The sequence below is a fragment of the Atractosteus spatula genome, chromosome 14, assembly GCF_055471065.1.
Source record: "Atractosteus spatula isolate fAtrSpa1 chromosome 14, fAtrSpa1.hap1, whole genome shotgun sequence".
Taxonomy (NCBI): domain Eukaryota; kingdom Metazoa; phylum Chordata; class Actinopteri; order Semionotiformes; family Lepisosteidae; genus Atractosteus; species Atractosteus spatula.
Window position 1 is genome coordinate 12,454,556 of NC_142719.1, and position 19,923 is coordinate 12,474,478.

At 39.5% G+C, this 19,923-nt stretch overlaps 1 protein-coding gene across 4 annotated transcripts in view; it reads left to right on the forward strand.

Moving 5' to 3' along the window:
• The first annotated feature begins 2,587 nt into the window (after positions 1 to 2,587).
• Positions 2,588 to 19,923, forward strand: part of fhl3a (four and a half LIM domains 3a) — a 51,219-nt gene continuing 33,883 nt past the window's right edge. Inside the window, exons 1-2 of one of the 4 annotated variants that reach the window (XM_088932432.1) lie at positions 2,592 to 2,757; positions 17,710 to 17,849. Coding sequence is in view for 2 of the 4 variants with exons in the window: in XM_088932430.1 (XP_088788556.1) it covers positions 2,667 to 2,757 (91 nt within the window). In the remaining 2 variants the exon portion in view is untranslated. Of the gene's footprint in view, positions 2,758 to 17,709; positions 17,850 to 19,923 lie in introns of all 4 variants that reach the window. The other 3 variants (XM_088932433.1, XM_088932430.1, XM_088932431.1) reach the window with 3 other exon arrangements.

A 19,923-nucleotide genomic window follows, 5' to 3' on the forward strand; every position in this document is an offset into this window, starting at 1 on the left:
TAAATCTTTAAGGTCAATCAGTGAGTTCAGTGAGAATAACAGCTCTAGGACAACAGTCCTTTACAAACCCTTAACTTTCTCAGCTTTTCACAAGTGGAGCTATGTGGTAGTGCAATTATTAGCTGCAATAAGGCCAGTTTCAGAAATATTTATCAGTTTAAAAAAGGATAGTTTCACGTTTTCATGAAAAACATATCTCACAATTATGTGTTTTTGATGTATGCTTAATATGTAAAATATAAATTAAGACAAAAACACATTTTTGCTAGTTTTGCTACATCAACAGTATTTTTTTCACCAGGAGTTAATAATATAGCTTCCACTTCCTTAAATGGAAGGTCATGAACTTTCTTCCAAGAACCAACTGGCAGATAACAAAGGAACAAATTACTGGATGTCAGATTTTAATCTTGGCCTCAAGATGGGTTCAGAATTCATCCCGCAAGTTGTAATGAATAGGGCTATTTCTTCTTTCAATTTGTTTGCTAAGCCTGATATAATTCCTTTCTTTGGGCAATATTAGAATTCTAATTACAAGGCCTGGGAGCACTTTTGATAAGAAGAATGTCCTGCACTATTTATTTTGTGCTTCTAAGAGATGTCATAGGACAGCAAACTGGTTGGACTTTTAAAAAAAGCAATCCAAATATATGGCATGGATTTTGACTGGTTGATTCCCATGTGTATAAGTGTAATCTTAGATCTGCCCGAGTCACATCTTTTTTCCTACCCATTACCCATCATACACTGCTGATAAACTTTATGGTTTATTTAACCACAAAAAGTGTGCTGATGTGATTTCAGGATTCTATGACTAAATATATATAGGTGGCTATTTGATAACACTGGAAAATGGAAAGTGGCATCATCCTCTTCGTTATAAGTAGAATAGAATTACTTCTATGTTTTTTGCACCAAGACAGCAGATCAAATTCCTTGTACATGCAACATACTTAGCAAAAAAAAAAGTGATTTGATTCTGATTACTCAGGAAGTATTAGCAGGTGACAGCTCAAATGTCAGATTTTTGTCCAGAAACTTGCTTTTACTAACACTGTGACAATTTCCATCTAGATTGAAGATGACTGCAGACATGATCTGATTGCATCAATGTGGATATACCTGGAACTTATAGTTTTATATCACACATTTGTGGTACTCATTTTCATAGCTGATTAATGGAGTCTGCTACCATGGGCAGGAATTTGTACTAGGTCAAGCAAATATAGTACTATTCACTTTAACATAGTTATACTGCGTATTTTAGACAATCTCGAAGTGTGGCATTCTGTGTGGAGTTTACATGTTGTTCTCATGTTTTCATGACGTTTCTCCAGGTGCTGTGGGTTTCTCCCACATTCTAAAGCATGCTGGCTTGGTTAACTGGCACAACCAGATTATCCCTGTATGTTTGTGCCACTATGTTCCCTGTGATGGACTAGCGTCCTATCCAGGGTGTAATCCAGCCTTTGCCCTACACTTCCAGGATAGCTTCAGGGTTATCATGGCACTATCCAGGGATAAGCTGCTTTCCGATAATGGATGCATGGAAGTCTAAACTCACATGGAATGGTACTATGATCTAGGTGCATGGCGCACACTGTAAAATGCAAAACAGATGTGCAATCATTCAAAACTATTCTGTGGCTCCACTTCCTTGCAGATTTATAAGAACTGTGATACTTTGAAAAGCTCATCTTACTGTATAGGTTATTTTTTTCCACTGGTGAAAACAAGTCACCAGTAAATACCATGAATGAATTGTAGAGTTTCCTCAACTTACCCTAACAACTTTCATCCTGTTGACATTGTTTTTCAACATACTTTAGGTCAAGGTGTTAACGATTGATTTCATTCACTGCTACTATAATTGTAACACAGTGAAAATAACAAGGATGCCGGAATCGTTAACTTTACCCCAGGCAGACAATAACAGCTTGACTTTAAAAGGTGGCAAAATAAAATCTAAAAGTGATGTCTTTAATCTAGTTTTGGTCACTGTATTATTCACTTTCAAATAGCTTGTATGAAATGCATTGCATGCCCATTTTCATAACATTTATAATGCCAAAATAAAGCAATTAAAATACTTCAAAAGTAAATATAGACAAATATTATTTTGGTGATCTTGCAATACGTGATTCTGTTTCAAAACCTTACATTAAATCTACACACACGTTGAAAGTTTTAAAACAACCTTAGTGTTTCCAGAGTGCCAGAAATGAAAACGAATAACTTGCCACAGCGCTAAATTTAAGATTAACGGTTTAAGAGAAAGGTTGTTAACTCGTTTACCCAGTGTCTCTGAATAAATACACAACAATTCACCATTGGAGTCTTTATACCAACATCTCTTGAGATAACAGACGGTGAGCAATGAAGACCATGCCATCTGGAAGGAGTCGTTCGCTTGTCCCAGGCAAGATACCTGCCTCAAGCCTTACGAAGATGTTTTCCCCTTTAACATCTCTCGCCTCGGGGTACAATTGCAGTTCGTCTGTATAACGCTCGTGTTACGTTGGCTGCATGTCAAAGGTTTGGGAACAGGGGCGGGCTCTTATGAGTCAGACTTCCTCTGGAGTGTACGAGCCACATTCTCTCTGATCGTCAGCAAGAGCAGACTGAGCAGAGCTTGCAGCTGGAGAGAGTTGCAAGTCCTCGGTTTCATGCCTGTAGACGCAGTAGCCATAGAAAGGAAGAAGGCAGCTTTTCCACTCTACCAAGTGCGCAAGACAGAGGCTTCTGACGTTGTGCCGGGTAAGTGTCAACGAGTCTGTTTAACGGGTCATTTTTCTACGAATTTTAAATTAAAAACTACAGCTGTTTTTTTTTTGTTCGCTGTTACTGCTACTGGGTTACCATTTTCCTGATTACAAGTAATCGTAATCCGAAACGGAGCTCTTTGCGCATTGGCCAGAAGTAGAAACGTCAACTTTTTTTCGGGAAGAAAAAATGTTAGTACCTTTCGAACACTTCGAATGGAAAAGAAAATGACGACAGAATGAAAAACAGTCGATGACAAACGCCAGAATTATGAAGAACGACAACACTAAAAACTTGAAACGTTTTTTGACTGGAATCATTTTGGCATGAGCATTGTGGGCTGAGTGTTGATCTTAGAGTTGTTTTATTTGGTCAAACTGCCGAAATAAAATCATTACAAAAATGTCATAGCATCTGCGGTGCTCCTTTTATAGAAGCACGACTTGCTGTTGAATGAGGAGGAAAACCAATTTAATGGTCCATTCATTAGACTGGGGCGCAACGCTATCGGCTCACATATCAAACCATTCATTTTCATACGGGTGATGATGATTATAATTACGAAGGTGTTAGGCGCTGTGAGCTGGTTTTTGCAGTTAACAGCTCTCGGTGGTGGAAAAATAGTATTTAATATAGTAGTACATAAGAGTGTATTTTTTTTTCTGTGACGGGAAAGAAAATACTTCACTTCTTGTCCTGTTAGCATCTATTCGCACGGCCTGTATTTATTTTTAAAACAATAGGTTAAGACTCCAATATAAAATGATGAAAGGTGGATGGAGGGCAGGCAGGGCCCCTTCCGTCAAGTGGACCTTGCGTAGACAACGGATGAAACGACCAAAGAGCTACAGACCCAGGGTGCGCACGGCAGGTCTGCTTGACTCGCTTCTGCGTTCCGCAGGGTGGCGCTGTGCGGCTGTCGCGCCGTCACGGTGATAAAGTCGCTGATACGGTTTTGCTCTTCTGTGTTTTACGTGCCAAGCGGGACTTTCGTGGACGCATTTCGTGTAAAATGCTTTTTGCTATTGTAGACTGTCACGAACGTTTTGAATGAAGTATTTACTAAGCATTGCTTTGTTTTAGTTATAAGTTTGAATTTAAAATTCGGAGAAGACACTGTTCATTATAGTAGGGGTACTGTCCCAGATATGCCGACTAAATACCCCCTGGATTTGTGCATAAAATCCCTAATTAATTCAATGGGTTAAGCACTTTTTTTCCTCTCCGCTACCTGATCTGTTGTGTAAGGGCGCAACCGACCCGTACTGGGCGCAATGAGTCCCACCTTTGGGATATAAATAGCTAAATATTAATAAGTACTATTATTTGACAGCCTAGAGATGGACACTGTAGTTTTGCTACAGCTTGGTGCCTTGATTGATTTGTTTTTTGAAACTTCACTGATCATCTCTTAGTGATGTCTCTCATAAAAATGTTATTTTATAAGATAATCTCCAACAGTGAATAAAATCTCAATGCCTGCGGTTTACATTAAACCAAGAGATTTTACTTTGAGGCATGTCAAAAAGGAGAGTAATTTAGTTTCAGTTGCACTCCTTACAAACATGTAAAATGTGTCTGAATGTTGTTGGTCTTCTGTGATGTGTAGAAAGAAATATTGCTTTTTCTGGGCTGAATTTTTTTTTCCTTTACTGCTAATTAGACTCCAGGGCTGAAAAGCAGACAGAGTTTGAACTGGCTGAGGGGCCAGTGCAGGAAAAAGAGGTTATTTCTGTCATGATTAAGCCATTCTCCAACTGGTGGGGATGGAATTTGCGCCTTCCTCTTTTAAACCCTGAAGAATAGCCTTTTTTTCTTTGGAAGTGGTACATCCTGCACAGCATAACAGCAGTTACACTTTAACCTCTGTGACCTAAGTAATCACAAACATCTTCCTGTTTTAAACAAGGAAACAGGTAGAAAGAAAGAAACGGTATTGTGCACCTTAGACCAAGGAAAGAGCAGAGGACTGTCAGATACAGATAACATTTAGTGTAATGAACATGAAACCCATGTGGATCTCACCAACTGTACATATGGAACATAACAATTTGAGTTTCACCAGATGTGTAAAAGTATGTATTAACCTTCAATTGTTGATCTGATTCATCCATTGTACTTGTCCGCAAAGGTAGAAGATCATAAGTCCAGTGGCTATATTGTACACTTCTCAATAATTATGGCTACAGTCCCTAAATGAAATGCTTCTCTGTTAAGATGGGTGCAAGTGACTCTGTGTTTCTGCGTTCATGTGAATTTCATCTTGGTGTGTCAGGTTTTCTTGTGCTGTACTATAGGAAAGCAATTGTTGAGTACCTTTTTGATAATGGAATGCATACATTTGAAACCCAAAATAGGGTTTTTTATTTTCAGCCCACTACAGTAGCTCACATGATTCCATCAAGTCCTGACCACAATCACATATATGAATGCTCTGTAGCTTGGTGAAGAATAGTATAGCACAATGGCTGGATGGCAGCCAGAGTTCTGGACATAAGAGATTCTTTCCAATTGGCACGCTGTTTAAGAGCTCAGCAGGTGGCTTGGAATTATATTTGGATAACTTGGATAACAAGGTTTTGTTTTGACTTTTTTCCCCTGGACAAACAATGTACCTGTCTGAGCTCCTTCCCTTTATTAATGCAAGGGTATTTAATGCAGCAACTTAGTCACACTGCTGGAGAAGACAAACTCATAAATTAATGACATTTTGTGTCCAGATGCAGACTTGAGAAATCAAATTCATTTTAGAGTTTATTATTCCCTGGGGAAATTTTGTTTATATAGCAGGGGTCCAACACAACAATACAACAAAAACAAACATCAACAAAGAGTTCATGATGGCAGAGTTGCTTGAACTCAAGGACAGTGAAGGAGGCTTTTGGGCTACAGGAAAATGTGCTGATCACAAGGCAAGCAATAAGTTGCCTAAAGTCATACGGCTACCTCTCTAAAGAAATCTTGTGATTGCACGTCTTCTCGGTGTCTGGGAATGCGATCTGCTATGCACAGTCCTTGAGGAGTGAGCTGCAAAGCAGGAAGAACTTGTATTGCATCTTATCTTTGTTCTCCGACATCATCATCTTCACTCAAGTTCTCTCTGTTTCTTTTGAACTCAGCTGTCAGATATTCAGGCTTATTTGCACTTCTTGAACATTATAATTAGAGTGGCAAGGTAGCACAGTGGTTAGCATTACACTGGGGCCCTGCTTTCAAATACTGGGGTGCTGCCTGAGCGGAGTTTGTATTCTCTACCTGTGTTGGCGCAGGTTTTCTCTGAATTTTCCAGCTTCATCCCACAGTCCAAAGACATACTGGTAGGTTAATTGGCTTCTGGGGAAGTTGGACCTGGTGCGTGTGCATGTCTGTGTGTGTGAACTGGTGTCCTTTCCAGTCCATTTCTGGGATGGTAGGGTTTCAGTCTGGGGTTCTGAAATTCCAGCCCTTTTGATCTCTCTGTTCTTAGTGGAAAGTTCAGGCAAACCTCTTAATTAGCTTTTTGCTTGGAATCTGTGTTAATTTAAGGCAGCCTTTATATTTGTTTCTTGAGACCGCTAGCTTACTCTAAAGAATCCTCGTTTGTGATCTGGAGGTACTCAGAAGAAAGTGTGAAACAATAATGTCATATCTCCTGCATTGTTGCAGGGAAAGGCTATAAAAATGAATCTGGCACCAAGAGGGCTGTGTGCAGGTTGATTCACAGAGAAAAGGATACAGCCTTTTCATCTTCCTTTGGCTATGCTTTGGGGGTAATGGCTGCATCAAAAAACTTTTCTTGCCTGTTACACATTAATGTTGACAGGCTGCCCAGTGTTTATTTACAGTCAGCTTGTGGCTGCCTACTAAGTGCACAAAGCAGGACTTAAGATAAGATAAGTTCTCTTTATTGGCCGTATACTGTTTCTTGTATTAGGAATTTGTCTTTTCACATACCCCAACTTGCTCTCCATGAGACACGCAGACACACAGACAGGGAGAGAAGCTTGAGGTTGGAGCGCAGGGTCAGCCATTTATACGGCGCCCCTGGAGCAGTTGGGGTTAAGGGCCTTGCTCAGGGGCCCAACGGGGTAGGACTCCTCTGCCGGCTGCAGGATACGAACCAGCAACCTTCCAACCAGATTCTTAGCCACAGAGCCACCCCACCGTCAACTTGCTGTTGGCATGAAGAAGATTTGGCCCAGCATCATGTCAGTGCAAGGGGCATCTCTTTTGCTCTCATTGAAATAAGTTCTTACATTTTTATAGTGATAGGGCACTATAGAGGTGCAGTAGTTAGAACAGCTGCCTCGTAGCGCAAAATTCAATTCTGTACCCCGGGTGCTATATAGAAAAGTTTGTATGTTTCCTCCCACAATCCAAAAACATTCCAGTAGGTTAATTGGCTTCTGGGAAAACTGGCCCTGGTGTGAGTTTTTTGTGTGTTTGTGTCCGTCTGCATTGTTATGGACTGGTGTCCCATCCAGGGTGTATCCTGCTTTGCACCCGTTGCTTGCTGGGATAGGCAGCAGCTATATCCTAAGTTGGTTGAAGCGTTTAGAAAATGGATGAATTTTTATAGTATAAAGAAGGGCAGCTATAGAACATGCGCTATAACATGATCTGGGAAGGGGTGTAACTCCTATTCAACCTCCACAGGACCTCTCCTGTAGCTTCATTTCAGAAAGAGGAATTCAAGAAAGGGAGTACAATTTGTGTTCTGTGAAGTCCACACCATGGTGTAGGTGACATCTCAGGGTTTCCAGATCTTACACTGTGCCACAGAAGATGGGATGCGACAGTCCAGCTCATAATTTGCTCCATATGCTGGCTGTTCATGTTCCTCCCCTAAATTCCTCCTCCACCTTTTTTCTTGTGCGGCTCCTCAGTGGTTGTGATGACATGAAACAGCAACAGCTGTTTCTCATGATGTGGTCTGTCTGGCCTGGCATCAGCTTACCTCACCTCCTTCCATGAGTCCATGCAAAAAAGGGTGATGGTTGATTCAGTGGTGACTTCAGAATTTCTGTCAGGCCTAGCACTGCAAGAAACTGCATGGATGGCCTTCAAGTGCTGTAATCAAAGCCAGAATAGTTGATCCTGAGCTGAACTTGTTTAAAGCTGCAATACCATGATGTAACCCACTCCCATGACTAATGTTCTAATGTTTGCCTAAGGAAATAGGTGCTTCCTTTGTCTGCATGTTTGAGGTACCATACTTACATTGTATTTAATTTAAACAAATCTTTGTGGCTCTGTTATTGCCATCATTGCAGTTCTTGGTTCTTGAGTTCACAGTTTACATTACAATATATCACCATCATACATGGATAGAGTGATGGAGGTATACCCAAACAATGTGACCCAGTATCGGAGTATGATACAGGCATAACATGTGTGGACATGTTTGTGGATTTTTAGCCTATTAAGGGAATAAATTTCATATTTTAACTTGTTGCATGTTCAGCTTTGAATTGGCCCCAGTCTATGAATTGGCCCCAGTGGGAAACAGGGATCTAACAAGACCCTGACTATGATTCCTCATAGTTCTTTTCCAGCTACTTTCCTGTATACTACAGTTTAAAGCTTTTCTACTTTACTACTAAAATGGCTTCGCATTAAGGGCAAGATTATTGTGTACCTCTTTGTGTCCAATCAATGGAAGTTTGAACAATGAAAAAGCTTCTTTAATATTTTTAACAAATTGAGCTCAGATATGTGCTCACAGGCTCCTCCGGTGCAGTTCTTTTTGCAGTTGAGAGCTGTCAGAAGATGATCTGCTTGATCCTCTACAGGTGTTCCATTTGGATTGAGAGTGATTTAAGTCATCTGGAAACTGGACACTGGGATCATATATTTGAATTTCCAGGTTCTTTGCTGTTATTTTGTTTATTTCACTGAGCTTCACAAGGTCTAGAGTGCTGAATCTGGGATAAGGTCGAGAGCATGAAACTTTGAATGAACTCTGCCGAAATCCAATCCACTCCTTCCACTCCAAAGGGCAAGAGAAACAGATGATAAATGTCTTGTAATTCTCTGCTGGTTGTTATTTCAGCTATGTTTGATGGTATTATTAGATCAGAGACAGCATTGTTACCCTGGAAAGGGTAACAACAGATGTATTCCACCTTTTCCTGTTCTGAGCTTTGGGATTTTTGTAATATTAACCTGATTTGCAGTCCTGGTGCTTCTTTGAGTCCAATTAAAAGTATACAAATACACTCTTACATCATGCATACATCAACATGGTTTGTAGGAGTCAATGGCCCATGTGTTGAAGCATTGCTATTCAAAGGTTTGGGGCTGTTCTGTTTGTTCCAGCCTGGCTAGCTATTTTTATGTGTCTGAGGTGTTAGTAACACCTACGTCATACAGGCATGTGTGTGTAGGTTTATATAGTGTGTATGTCAAATGAAGTTTTTTTTGTTCTGTAAATTATATGTTGCTGTTCATCAGTTTCTATCCCAGTTGTGTTTACTGCTGGCCAATAACTCATGACACTTTTATTCATCCCAAGATAGAAACGGTTCATGAAAGCTATATTGATCTAAACAGCATATCACAAATGGTTAAATACAAGGTGGAAAACGTTGAGGGATTTAAACACATTTATTGACATGATTAAATGCATGGCTATAACAGTTTCAACTGTATAGTAACAGGAGATGCATTATACCGCACCAGTTGCTAAAGAGGCTTTGATAATTAAGTTGTAATTAAGTAATCGTGATTGGACATATATTTACTTCCTATCAATAATGTGAGTCACTTAACAGGTGCTTTTTCCCCAAAAGAGATAAAGGGTGGATTGATTATTAATGAACTGATTGAACAGCTGAATTTGTAGAATCAGGCCCTGGAGATTTATCAATCTTGATTTCTTCTTGTGTCTGAAACACTTTTGCCTATTCAGTGCCATTACTGTTTATTACAAATGCTGTCCTTCCACTGTCTGAGACGTGCTAAGTAAACAGCTGAGTGAGTGGAATACTCATTGATTACAAAATCATTTCCCTTTCGTTCTCTTATTATTTTCCCATTTTAATCCCAAATAGATTTTACTTCATCCTAGGCAATTCTTTTGCTATTGTAGTACAGAAATAACTTATTTTAGCATCCATTGCCCCATTGCAATAGTTCTTTCAATTTTCAATTTCTCTTATAGAAGTAAAAATATCCTTTTTCTTTACTTGGGCTTGAAATTCACTGTACGTTTTCTTTTATTGAAATCCTGTATCTGTACACTATTGTTTATCATTTTGTTTTCTCTTTCACTGTATTTGCCATCATTGGTTTGTTCAACTTTTTGGGTTTACAATTTTTTGTCTGTGCTTCAGGTAGACTCTGCCTAAACCCTTGCCACCGTTTTCCACAGATTATATATCTGTCCATTCCTGCTTCTCCTCAAAATTGTAAACTTTGATTTGGACTCAAAGCATGCCAAATTATGATCACATTTCCCTTGACATTCTCTCACCTCTGCTTGCCTGACACAACATGTAAGCATTTGGTGGTGCTAACTGGATAAGAAAGGTGTCTTTGAGCATGTCTTCCTTTTCAGTTTCTGCTGCTGGCTTTGCAGTATGTCTTATCCAGGCTTGTGGTGAAAGATGAAGTATCCCATTAAAACCCACTTCTTATTTTGCATAACAATTAATTTTATTATACAGAGCTGAATTATTAAACATTTTCCTTTGGTGGTTTATAATGTGCTTCTAACTCCACACCTTTGGAATTTCGTTAGTCTGACCCACATAGACTCTTGAAACAATCCATATTGATTCCCCTAGCCTGAATACTTTTCATACACAGTGCTCAACCTCGCTCTCTTCTTTCTTTCCTGTCTGTCCAGAATAGAGTGTCTCCACTCATGGTACATTTTCAGTTAACCATGTTTCTAAGATTCTAATAACCTCATACTTCCCTGCTAGTTTTGCAGTGTCTGTCTCGTCCAATGTTTCTAGTAAAGCGAACCTTTACGATTTAGCTCTTAATTACTCGGTCCTTTGTGTTTTCCCCTGTAGTTCCCTCTCGGCCTTTGTTCCCCCACGTACCTTCCTTTTCAATTTTCTTTAGTTTCTCCACCCTACCCATCCATCCAATATCTAACCACTCCAACCAAAATAAGATAGAAGACAGGGTAAACCCTGGATGAGTCCATCTCAGGGCACACACGGACACAGACACGCTCACACTCACACCAGGAGCAATTTTCCCTAAAGACAATTAACCCACCAGCATGTCCTTGGACAGTGGGAGGAAACCGGAGAACCTGGAGGAATCCCACGCAGATGGCATACCCGAGTCTGTAATTGAACCCAGGGCCGCAGCAATGCTGACCGCTGTGCCGCCTCTCCCATTCTAATATGTGAAACAAAGATTGCTTGTCTTTCAGTCATCACACACCAAAAACACATGCAAACTAGTTTAAATGTGGAACTTTGGAAATTTGTTGGTCGAGCCTGTCAGGTCTTATTCCCTGTGTAAAAAGCCCCCAACCCTATGCATCATAGTATCATAAGGGCAGTATAGGATTTGTTTAGGTCCCTGTATCCAGTGTCAGGGAGTTGTGTGTTCAAGTCTGAGAGTGTGCACACAGCTGTTCATCCTCGAGCAATACATTTTGCTCTCCTTGCACGAGTCAGCCCAGCTGTAGAACTGTGAATCAGCATTGCTGGAGGGTTCACCTTTGTTGGACTATCATCCCATCCATGGAACTATGTAACTTAATTTAAGCCATGGCCTGGGGAGCAGTATAGGATAGTTTTTAATGAAATCCATTTGTATATTACAAATAAATACCCTGTAATGGTAAGAGAAACAAAATATAAACCTGAAACCAAAGATATGTGCTGTTTTAAGTTCTTTGGCTTCATCAGTGTTCTCTTAATAAAAATCCATTGTAATGGAAGCCCTCAGGACAAAATGTATTTCAAACAGTAACCTTACAAGATGTGATCTTTTAATTTTGGAAGATTTTTTCCAGAGAGGAGTGGTGGTTTCCAGTGACTTTACTGCTCGGGGGGCTAGCGCTAGCTAAATCACTCTCCGTTTTGTCTGACTGAGCACTTTATCTTCCAATATTTATCCAGCGCCTGACTGCTACAGTTGAAGGGCAAGTCGTTACTGTTTTCCTAGTTTTGAGCCAAGAATAACAGCCAGTTCCATAACAGCACCGTTAAATCTGCTCATCTGCAAGAGTGAGACTTGGATGTGATTATAAATCCATCAAACGGTTGTGCAAGTTCGTTCATTAGCGGGCTTTGTCATGCCACAGTGCACTGATTTCTGGGAATGTGTGTGTGTGGAGGGGGTGGCAGGTTACTGTTGTTGCCAGCTCACAGTCTTATCTGAGTGGAACTCTAAAGATTCCTGACTGATCCTTCAGTCTCAAAATAGCTTCCAATTAAATGTTATAGATTCACTTAGCTACATTCTGTTATAGCTAATCTGTACTCTCTAATTAGACTGAAATTAAGCTGCATAAATGAAGTAGCAGTATGACATGATGCGAGTACGGTCACAAGTATTGACAGTATTGACCTCTATCTAAAATAGAGCTCATTAAATAGAGCTTTATATAAACTTGACTGTTCAAGCAAAGTGTTACCAACTTCTTTCTGTTGAAACGTCAAATTAAAAGGGAAAATATATTCACTATTTGATGCAAATTATAGTCAAATAAAGCAGTTGTTTCATTGAAAATAACTGAAAAGCTGCCACCTTTTGTCATTTTTTAGAGAGGCCTTTCCCCTTTGTACTGTTAGCCTTGAATGAACCTGAGGTTTGGACTTTGCTATGCATTCACAGCGTTCCACATGTTGATTGCATGTGCAGATTCTTGCCATTGAGTGCATTTTTGTACAGAGAGAAAAACATCAAGACCCGCTCTGTGCTGATGAAAACCTGGCGAGAGTAAGCTAATTGTCAAACTTTTAAATTTAGGTCTGGAATTAAAAAAAACAACATGTATATTCTTCAGAGAATGTCTGCTGTCAAGTGGTTTCATTCCAGAAAGATGAAGGGGAGGTGGAAATACAGTTTTATTACTTAAAGTTTGCATAGCAAAGATGGGAGCAAAGAAAAAATAAACTTGTTAACTGATCACCTGTTACAAAAAAAAGCATTCATCTTTAAGTGCACTGCTTCCCCACTGTTCTATTATTTCTAGCAGCGGTAAGGAATACCTAAAATAGGATGAGTTTTCGGTAGGATCGGTAAGCTGCTGGTGAAGAGAAAAAGATGGCTGCTGTTGGTGGAGATGGAGCATGGGTCTCGGTGTGAAGAACGGATCTTGCAAGTAATTAGAAAAAAATGAAGCTCATGCTCGTTAACTTGGACTGAGGGGCTTTGGAAACTGATTGGCCGCTCAGATGCAAGCAGCCATTCTTTTTAACCTAAACACTGTATCAATTGGACATTACATGGTGGAAGTAGTGAGCAATTAAGCATGCCTTTCTTTTCATTGGGCTCGTTAAAAATGCTGAAGCATGGCAATTAAACAAGTAAAGAGTGTTACAGTATGTAAAAGATGTCAGCAAATTGTTTTAGTACCTAATTAACTTCTCTGGAAAGCTGCTTAAATATAAACGAAATATTTCAAAATGTTTTGAAATATTCAGTTATATTTCTTAACTGATATTGTGAATTTACTAAACAAAGTGTTCTGCTTTTTTTGTGCTGCAATGTGTAAAAATGAATCTATCGTCTCGAGATCACTCTTACAGTACATTGTTAACATCATGCACCTGATAAACTGCGTAATATTTTGACTAGAGAAACAATGGGACTAAGCAGTATAGAGACTGGAATTTTAAAAAACCAGCAATGTCATCTTTCACCAATTTAAAAGCCATAAAAGATAGAACTGGAAGGTGAAAAGATGTTTTAGAATGCTGTGTTCAGATTGAAGTAAATCTTGCAACACTCAAGTTTGAAACTGCAAATGTACAGTACTTCAAAACAATAAAACTGGCCACAGTGGACCGTGTGGAGTGGTAAAACAATTCTTGAAGAAGAGCTGGACAGAAACTTCAAGACAAATCATGTCTTGAAAATTACAGAATATGTGTGTTGCATTCATGTGGAAAACAAAATGAAGATGCAGTACAGGGGCCTTTTTACATTGTGTAGCTGTAAACCAGACTTATTATCTATAAAGTGAAGCCAAGTTTGACAGTGCTCACTAAAGACCTCAATCGACATTTGCTTTTCACTGCTGCTCATTCCTTAAATGGGAAAACTGATCTGTTCCCTGCCTATAAAAGGCCGGTGGTCACCGTTTGAAGATGTTGCAGATTTACGGCCGTGATGCTTCCACATAGTGGGAGAATCCAGGAAACTTGGGGAGAAAGCGTGGCGGCTGGGACTGCGCTGACGACAGCTTTCCAAACATTATTTTCCATAACCGATGAAGCTAAAATGCAAGCAAAGGCTCCCGATTCCCAGCAAAGTAGATCAGGTGGAGACGGGCAGCAGTGGCTTGAACGAGACGGGTGATCTTGAGAAAAACAAAGTACTTTCTGAACTTGGAAAGCAGATGGAATGAAAGTGGTACTGTACACATCTGCAGAGCTTCCACATTTTTGTGCCCTTAAATTTCCTGTGAAACCCTCTTGGCAGGTCATTGTTGCGCTGACCTGAGCTGCTCTCGAGTCATTTTCCTTTAGATGGCCGCTTTTCTCCTGTTAAACCACCTGATTCCTAGTAAAGAGGGTTTTTTTCCAGTATATTGTTCGTTTGGCACTTGCTGCCATTTCACCAGTGACTAAAATCCTGAAGGTGCGGGGGGGGGCTTGGGGGGTTGGAGGGATTAGTCGAGTCATTCCTATCTGTCACTCTGTTTGTCTAACTTCTCCAGCCATTTATCAGCTCGTCAGTTCGCAGGCCCTTTTCGAGTTCCTGGAAAGAGGTTGCTGCGCTTGCAGCTTTCTTTGACGGAAATAATAACTGGCTCCTGCTCTCACGGGAAGAGAATAAAACCACATTGTCTCCCAGCTGCCATGATTTCCCACCCCTGCGGATACTGCCTCCGATTAGGCAGCCGCCAAAATCACGTGGTTCCCGAGAAGTCTAACATGACAAACAGAGAGCGACGGCAGATGTGCTACAGCTTGTAATTGCACAGGAAATGTTGGCAACTCGGGCGGCGTGGTGGCCCAGTGGTTAGCATTGCTGTCTCGCAACACCGCGGCCCTGGGTTCAATTCCTGGGGTGCTATCTGCAGGGATTGTGAATGTTCTCCCGAAGTTGGTGTGGTTTTCCCTCGGATGCGCCAGTTTCCTCCCGTCGTCCAAAGACACGCTGGCAGGTTAATTGGCTTCTGGCGAAATTGGCCCTCGTGTGAGAGTGTGTGTGTTTGTGTTTATGTGCCCTGCAATTGACTGGTGTCCTTTCCAGGAAGTCTCCGCTTTGCTACTGTTACTTGCTGGGAAAGGTTCCAGCTCCCCTGCAACCCTGAATTGGATGAAGCGGTCATAAAAAGGATTCTAGTTTTCATCACTGCTTGAGCTTTCTGGTAACTGGTAGTTTTCAATGAAAACTAAAATTTGATCTAAAAAATAGTGATTTATAATTGAGGTATGCTTTCAAGCCAAGATATAAATGTTCCTGTTTTGCATTTAACCATTAACTTAATGAGACCTCAGAAAGATCAAAAGTCAGAAGCTCTCACAACCACACACATGCCTTCTACATTGACAAAGCCATATTCACGTTAAAGACCTGCTTGGCATTTGAGTTTGAAACTACAACTCCTGTTGTAATGATTAAAAAAAGAGAATATATGCAGAATGTGTTCGTACAGTGTGGATGTTATTAGAATGCTGTGTTCAGCTTCCTGAGAGTGAGCTCTCTAATATAATTCATTCTCATGAAAATAGCCATGGGAATCAAAGTAATGTATACAAATGGATTTAGAACTGGATTAATGACCAGGAATCTTATTCTTCTCTGTATCCGAGGGGAACAGCACCTAATTGGGTAGATGTAAGCAGTGGTGTGCCCCAGGGATCTGTTTTGGGCCAATAGATCTTCATGATCTATATCAAATAAGAGTTTAGAGTTCATAAACTAGTTAAATAAACTGATGATATGAAAATATGGGGTTTGTCAAAAAGAAATGCTGGCAAGGGAATTAAAAAAAGCTATAGGCAATCATGATGTGTGCAGCCACATGGCAAGTGAAATTTAACATTGATGAATGCAAAGTGAACTAAACAGGAAGTTGTTTGTAACCATATACTATGCATACAGTGATGTGAAAGAGAAAGTACACCCTCTTTAGATTTTATATATTAAGATATATATGTCCTTCAACTACTCCTATCACCTACCACAAGGATGAAGTGTATCAAGATGCTACACATGAAAGTGTTGCCCGGGTTATTATGTGGATTTTTTAATGTCCTTGTTAAGACAATGTGGTAAAGCAATAAAAAAGTAAGCAGAATGAAATCTTCATCCTCATTCTCATTTAGGAATGATAATGGGAGACAATTCTTCATACAAAAGAATAATGAAAGTCTGAAATGGGCTTCTCAGCTACTAAACTACCAGTTGTATGAGATGAGCTGAATGACTCGCTCTCGACTGCAAACATTGCATCTGTCATAAGAACAGAACAGCAGACAAATGAGTCTGTAGTGTTGGCACAACCTTCTTACTAGAATCCATACATTTATGCAGGAAGTTATTTCTACAAAGCGGACCTTTACACAGGGAGAAAACAGAATCAAACCATTGTTCTTGCAAAACAACACCATTTTGGGAAGTAGGTTCATCTGCACAAACTAGCAGCCTTTTGTTTGATATATATAACAACCTCAGTTTATTCAATTCAAAGAAATCAATTTTAAAACAAGAACAAAAATAATATGGTTCAAAGGGTTAATATTCTTTCTAGCTCATTTTATGGCAGTTATTTGGAATTACTTTTAAAATGCCTTTAAAACTGAGAAAATATACAGGGCTTAATTATTTGAAGGTCAGCACATACACAACTATTGCATTTGGCAGGGCAAATTACTTACAGATTTTTAAAGCAAAACTTGTTTCCCGTTTTGTTGCGAAATGTTACATTTAGAAGCTCACTATGAGAAGGGAAAAACTTAGTGATTTATGTTTTATTATTTTGTAATGTTTTGGTGAATATGAGTCAATGCTGATGACACAGGTTGTAACACAACAGAAATACAAAAGATCATTGATGGGTTGGTTTGGTACTAGAAAATACTTAAGACCGAACACAGCAGGTTCTGATGAATTTAACAACATCGAAGCCGTATTAAATAGCCCGTTAAAGCTACTGCTTTGGCCTGTAGCAGAGAGACGGCGGTGGCCTGGAATTTCTGTTTCGTGATGAAAACAAAAAAAGAAAACTATAGCCGCTTCTGTCTGCGCTATAAAAACAGTATTGTGCGGTGACTTGCCATATCATTGCCAGTGGAAAATGTCTATTAATCATCTTGGGGAAAAGTGCTAACAACAAGTGTGGCCATTTTGTGTATGCTACAAGTCCAACCTTCATCACATTTCTAAAATTTAAAACAAGTGTGGAGATGTTGTGCGTCTGGAAGAATCATGTGAAGCCCCTGAGACATCACATGATGCTAAGACCCTAAACCCTTCAATGTCAGGAATCTGGCAGTGTGGACTAATTCACACCTCATCCATTTTTTGGGGGGTGGATCATTTTCTTGATAAAAATGCCAAACACGTTATGCTTTTGAAATGCTTTCACAACATTAGATGAGGAGATTTCAGCTCAGTTAATGATGGCTTTCCTGAACTTTTGGTGTTGAAAGTAATGTTTCTTTATAAACATCCAGAGCTGATCTTTTATCACTAAACAATTGATCTAGATCTTGGGCTGATCTGAAGCAATGTTGATCCATTCCCTGCTACATGAGCTGATCTAATCTAATTTATTTACACAAACTTGTTTTATACCCCTTCCATTTTGCTTTACAGTAAGTAAACGGTACTTCTAAAAGAAGGACAACACTTCATACTTCAAACGCCAAATCCTAAAAGAAGTTGGCAAACCACTGAACAGCCTCAGTGACACAAGGGGTATTACTTCACTTCTTAAGAATCCCTTCTTTTAAACAGTAAGTGGAAACATTTTAATGATCTTTTATGGTTTTGGAGACCTGTGTAAAGTCTTCTCTCTCTTGCACACCAGCTCTGAACAAACCTGGGGAATTTTACTGCCAGCACAAGTCACATGGATCCTCAGACTGGGTTAAAAACCCAACAGCCAAGCCTTTATTACAATGTTTTGAGCTGGTATTAAAGAGCCATGAGAGGTATTTCAAAGAGTTGACTCGCGTCATGTAATTTTCCAGTTTGGAAAATAAAATAGACTTCCCACCGACTGTAGATTTCATACATTGCTTTGTTGAGCTTTTCAACAAAGCATCTTCTTGTCAGGGCCTTTACCTCAGAGTGCTGAAAAAGACCCATTTCACAACCATGTCCTTGGGGTCCTTCGAGGTAGATGGGATATGATTAACTGGAATATTCCTCTGCGAATGATAGTAATATTGATAGTAGTCATTTTATTTTTAAGGAAAAATATTCTGGGTAAATAAAAAAGGGTAATTTTTTTTAAATTAGAGCATGAAGAAACAATGTTGTCAAAGGACAATGTATAATATTACAGAGTAGAACAACCCAACAATGTTTATTTTTAAAAAGAAATCCTGTTAGAACAGATCTTTATGTTGCACTGTAGAACACATTTCCTATTAAAATCAGCACTTGAGGTAGGGCACTAATGTCTCATAAGAGGTTAAACAGTTTGTCTGCCTGTTCGGGGTCAGTACCCACAACACCTGTTAGAAAGGAGCTCTGAGAATGATTCACAGCTTCCTGTCACTGGAGCCAGATAGATAAAGACTTGTTTGAATGGGAAACTGCATAATTCAGTCCACTATCTACTGTTACCTAGGCACTCCTGATAAATTCTGAATGTCTTGCTGTGTTAATATCACCTGTTTCAAATTAAGTGGTGTAATGTTACAATTACACCTTTAAATAATCTCTAATGGTGTTGCTGGGCCGAGAGACTGTAATATTTGTTTAAAATGCTTACTTTATTTTCTGAAGCCTGCATTTTAATTCATTTAGATAAAATTGAAATCTTCTAACAAATACCGCTTGTGATCTATTTCATCTGAATATAATTAATGTTGACCAATGTCCAAAAAAGTTTAATAGCAATAACAAAATGTACATTATACAGGGTGTGTGTATTCTCCATTTTGTGATGTACTAATACAATCTTGTACCACTGCGGGGACATGGAGAACTCATTTCTGTCTACAGTAATGTTATTCTAGTTTTTCTTTTGACTACAGAGTGCTTCTGAGTCAGGGTTTCTCTCTCAGGTAATGGGCCTGTCTTTAGTGGCTGGTGTGCTGTTTAGCGTCTCTGTGAATTGAAGACTGAAGAGCACAGCCTGACACTTGATTTATTGGTGTCTTTGAAGTTTTGTATTCTGACTAAATGCCTGACATTTGCTTCCTGGTGCAAAGAATTGTTTTAAAAAGGTGTCCCCAGCCAGCTGATTCCAGGAGTGTTTTTTCGTGTAAACTTAATGAGCTGCTTTAGGTTATGTTGAATAGAATGAGTACGGCTTTGTGGGCTTGCAACCTTTTATATATATTTGTATATATAAAGTCTGCTCTTTGTGCTTTTATGTTTGAATTTTATGTTCCTCTTGTTGCTTTTGTTTGTGTTTAAATTTTGCATGTGTAGGCAGCCTGACCACAGTTATTCAAGAAAGCAAACACTGACAGGCTTTCCTGGTAGCCTAGTGGAGGGTTTCAAATCAAACACGCTAACTCGTTTATCAGTCTGGGAGACTGACAGGAACTGAAGAACTCCCTGCAGAGAGGAATAAGGTTGAAAAAGGGACTTACTGATTAATTGGACCAGAGGTCTTTAGCCCTTCTTCTGGTTTTATAGGGAACCATCAGTTTCTAAAGACAATTTCAATATGAGCAATGAAGATTGAGCTTTGTTAAATTATGAACTTTAGGGATCATATAGAAGGTCTAAATTTTCTTCAGCTTTGTTCTGTAATTGCAACACATGAACACAAAAGAATTGTCAGAACTCGTCTATTTCTTGTAACTGAGCAAATTACTTGCATAACTGGTCGATAGCTTTCAAGTGTTT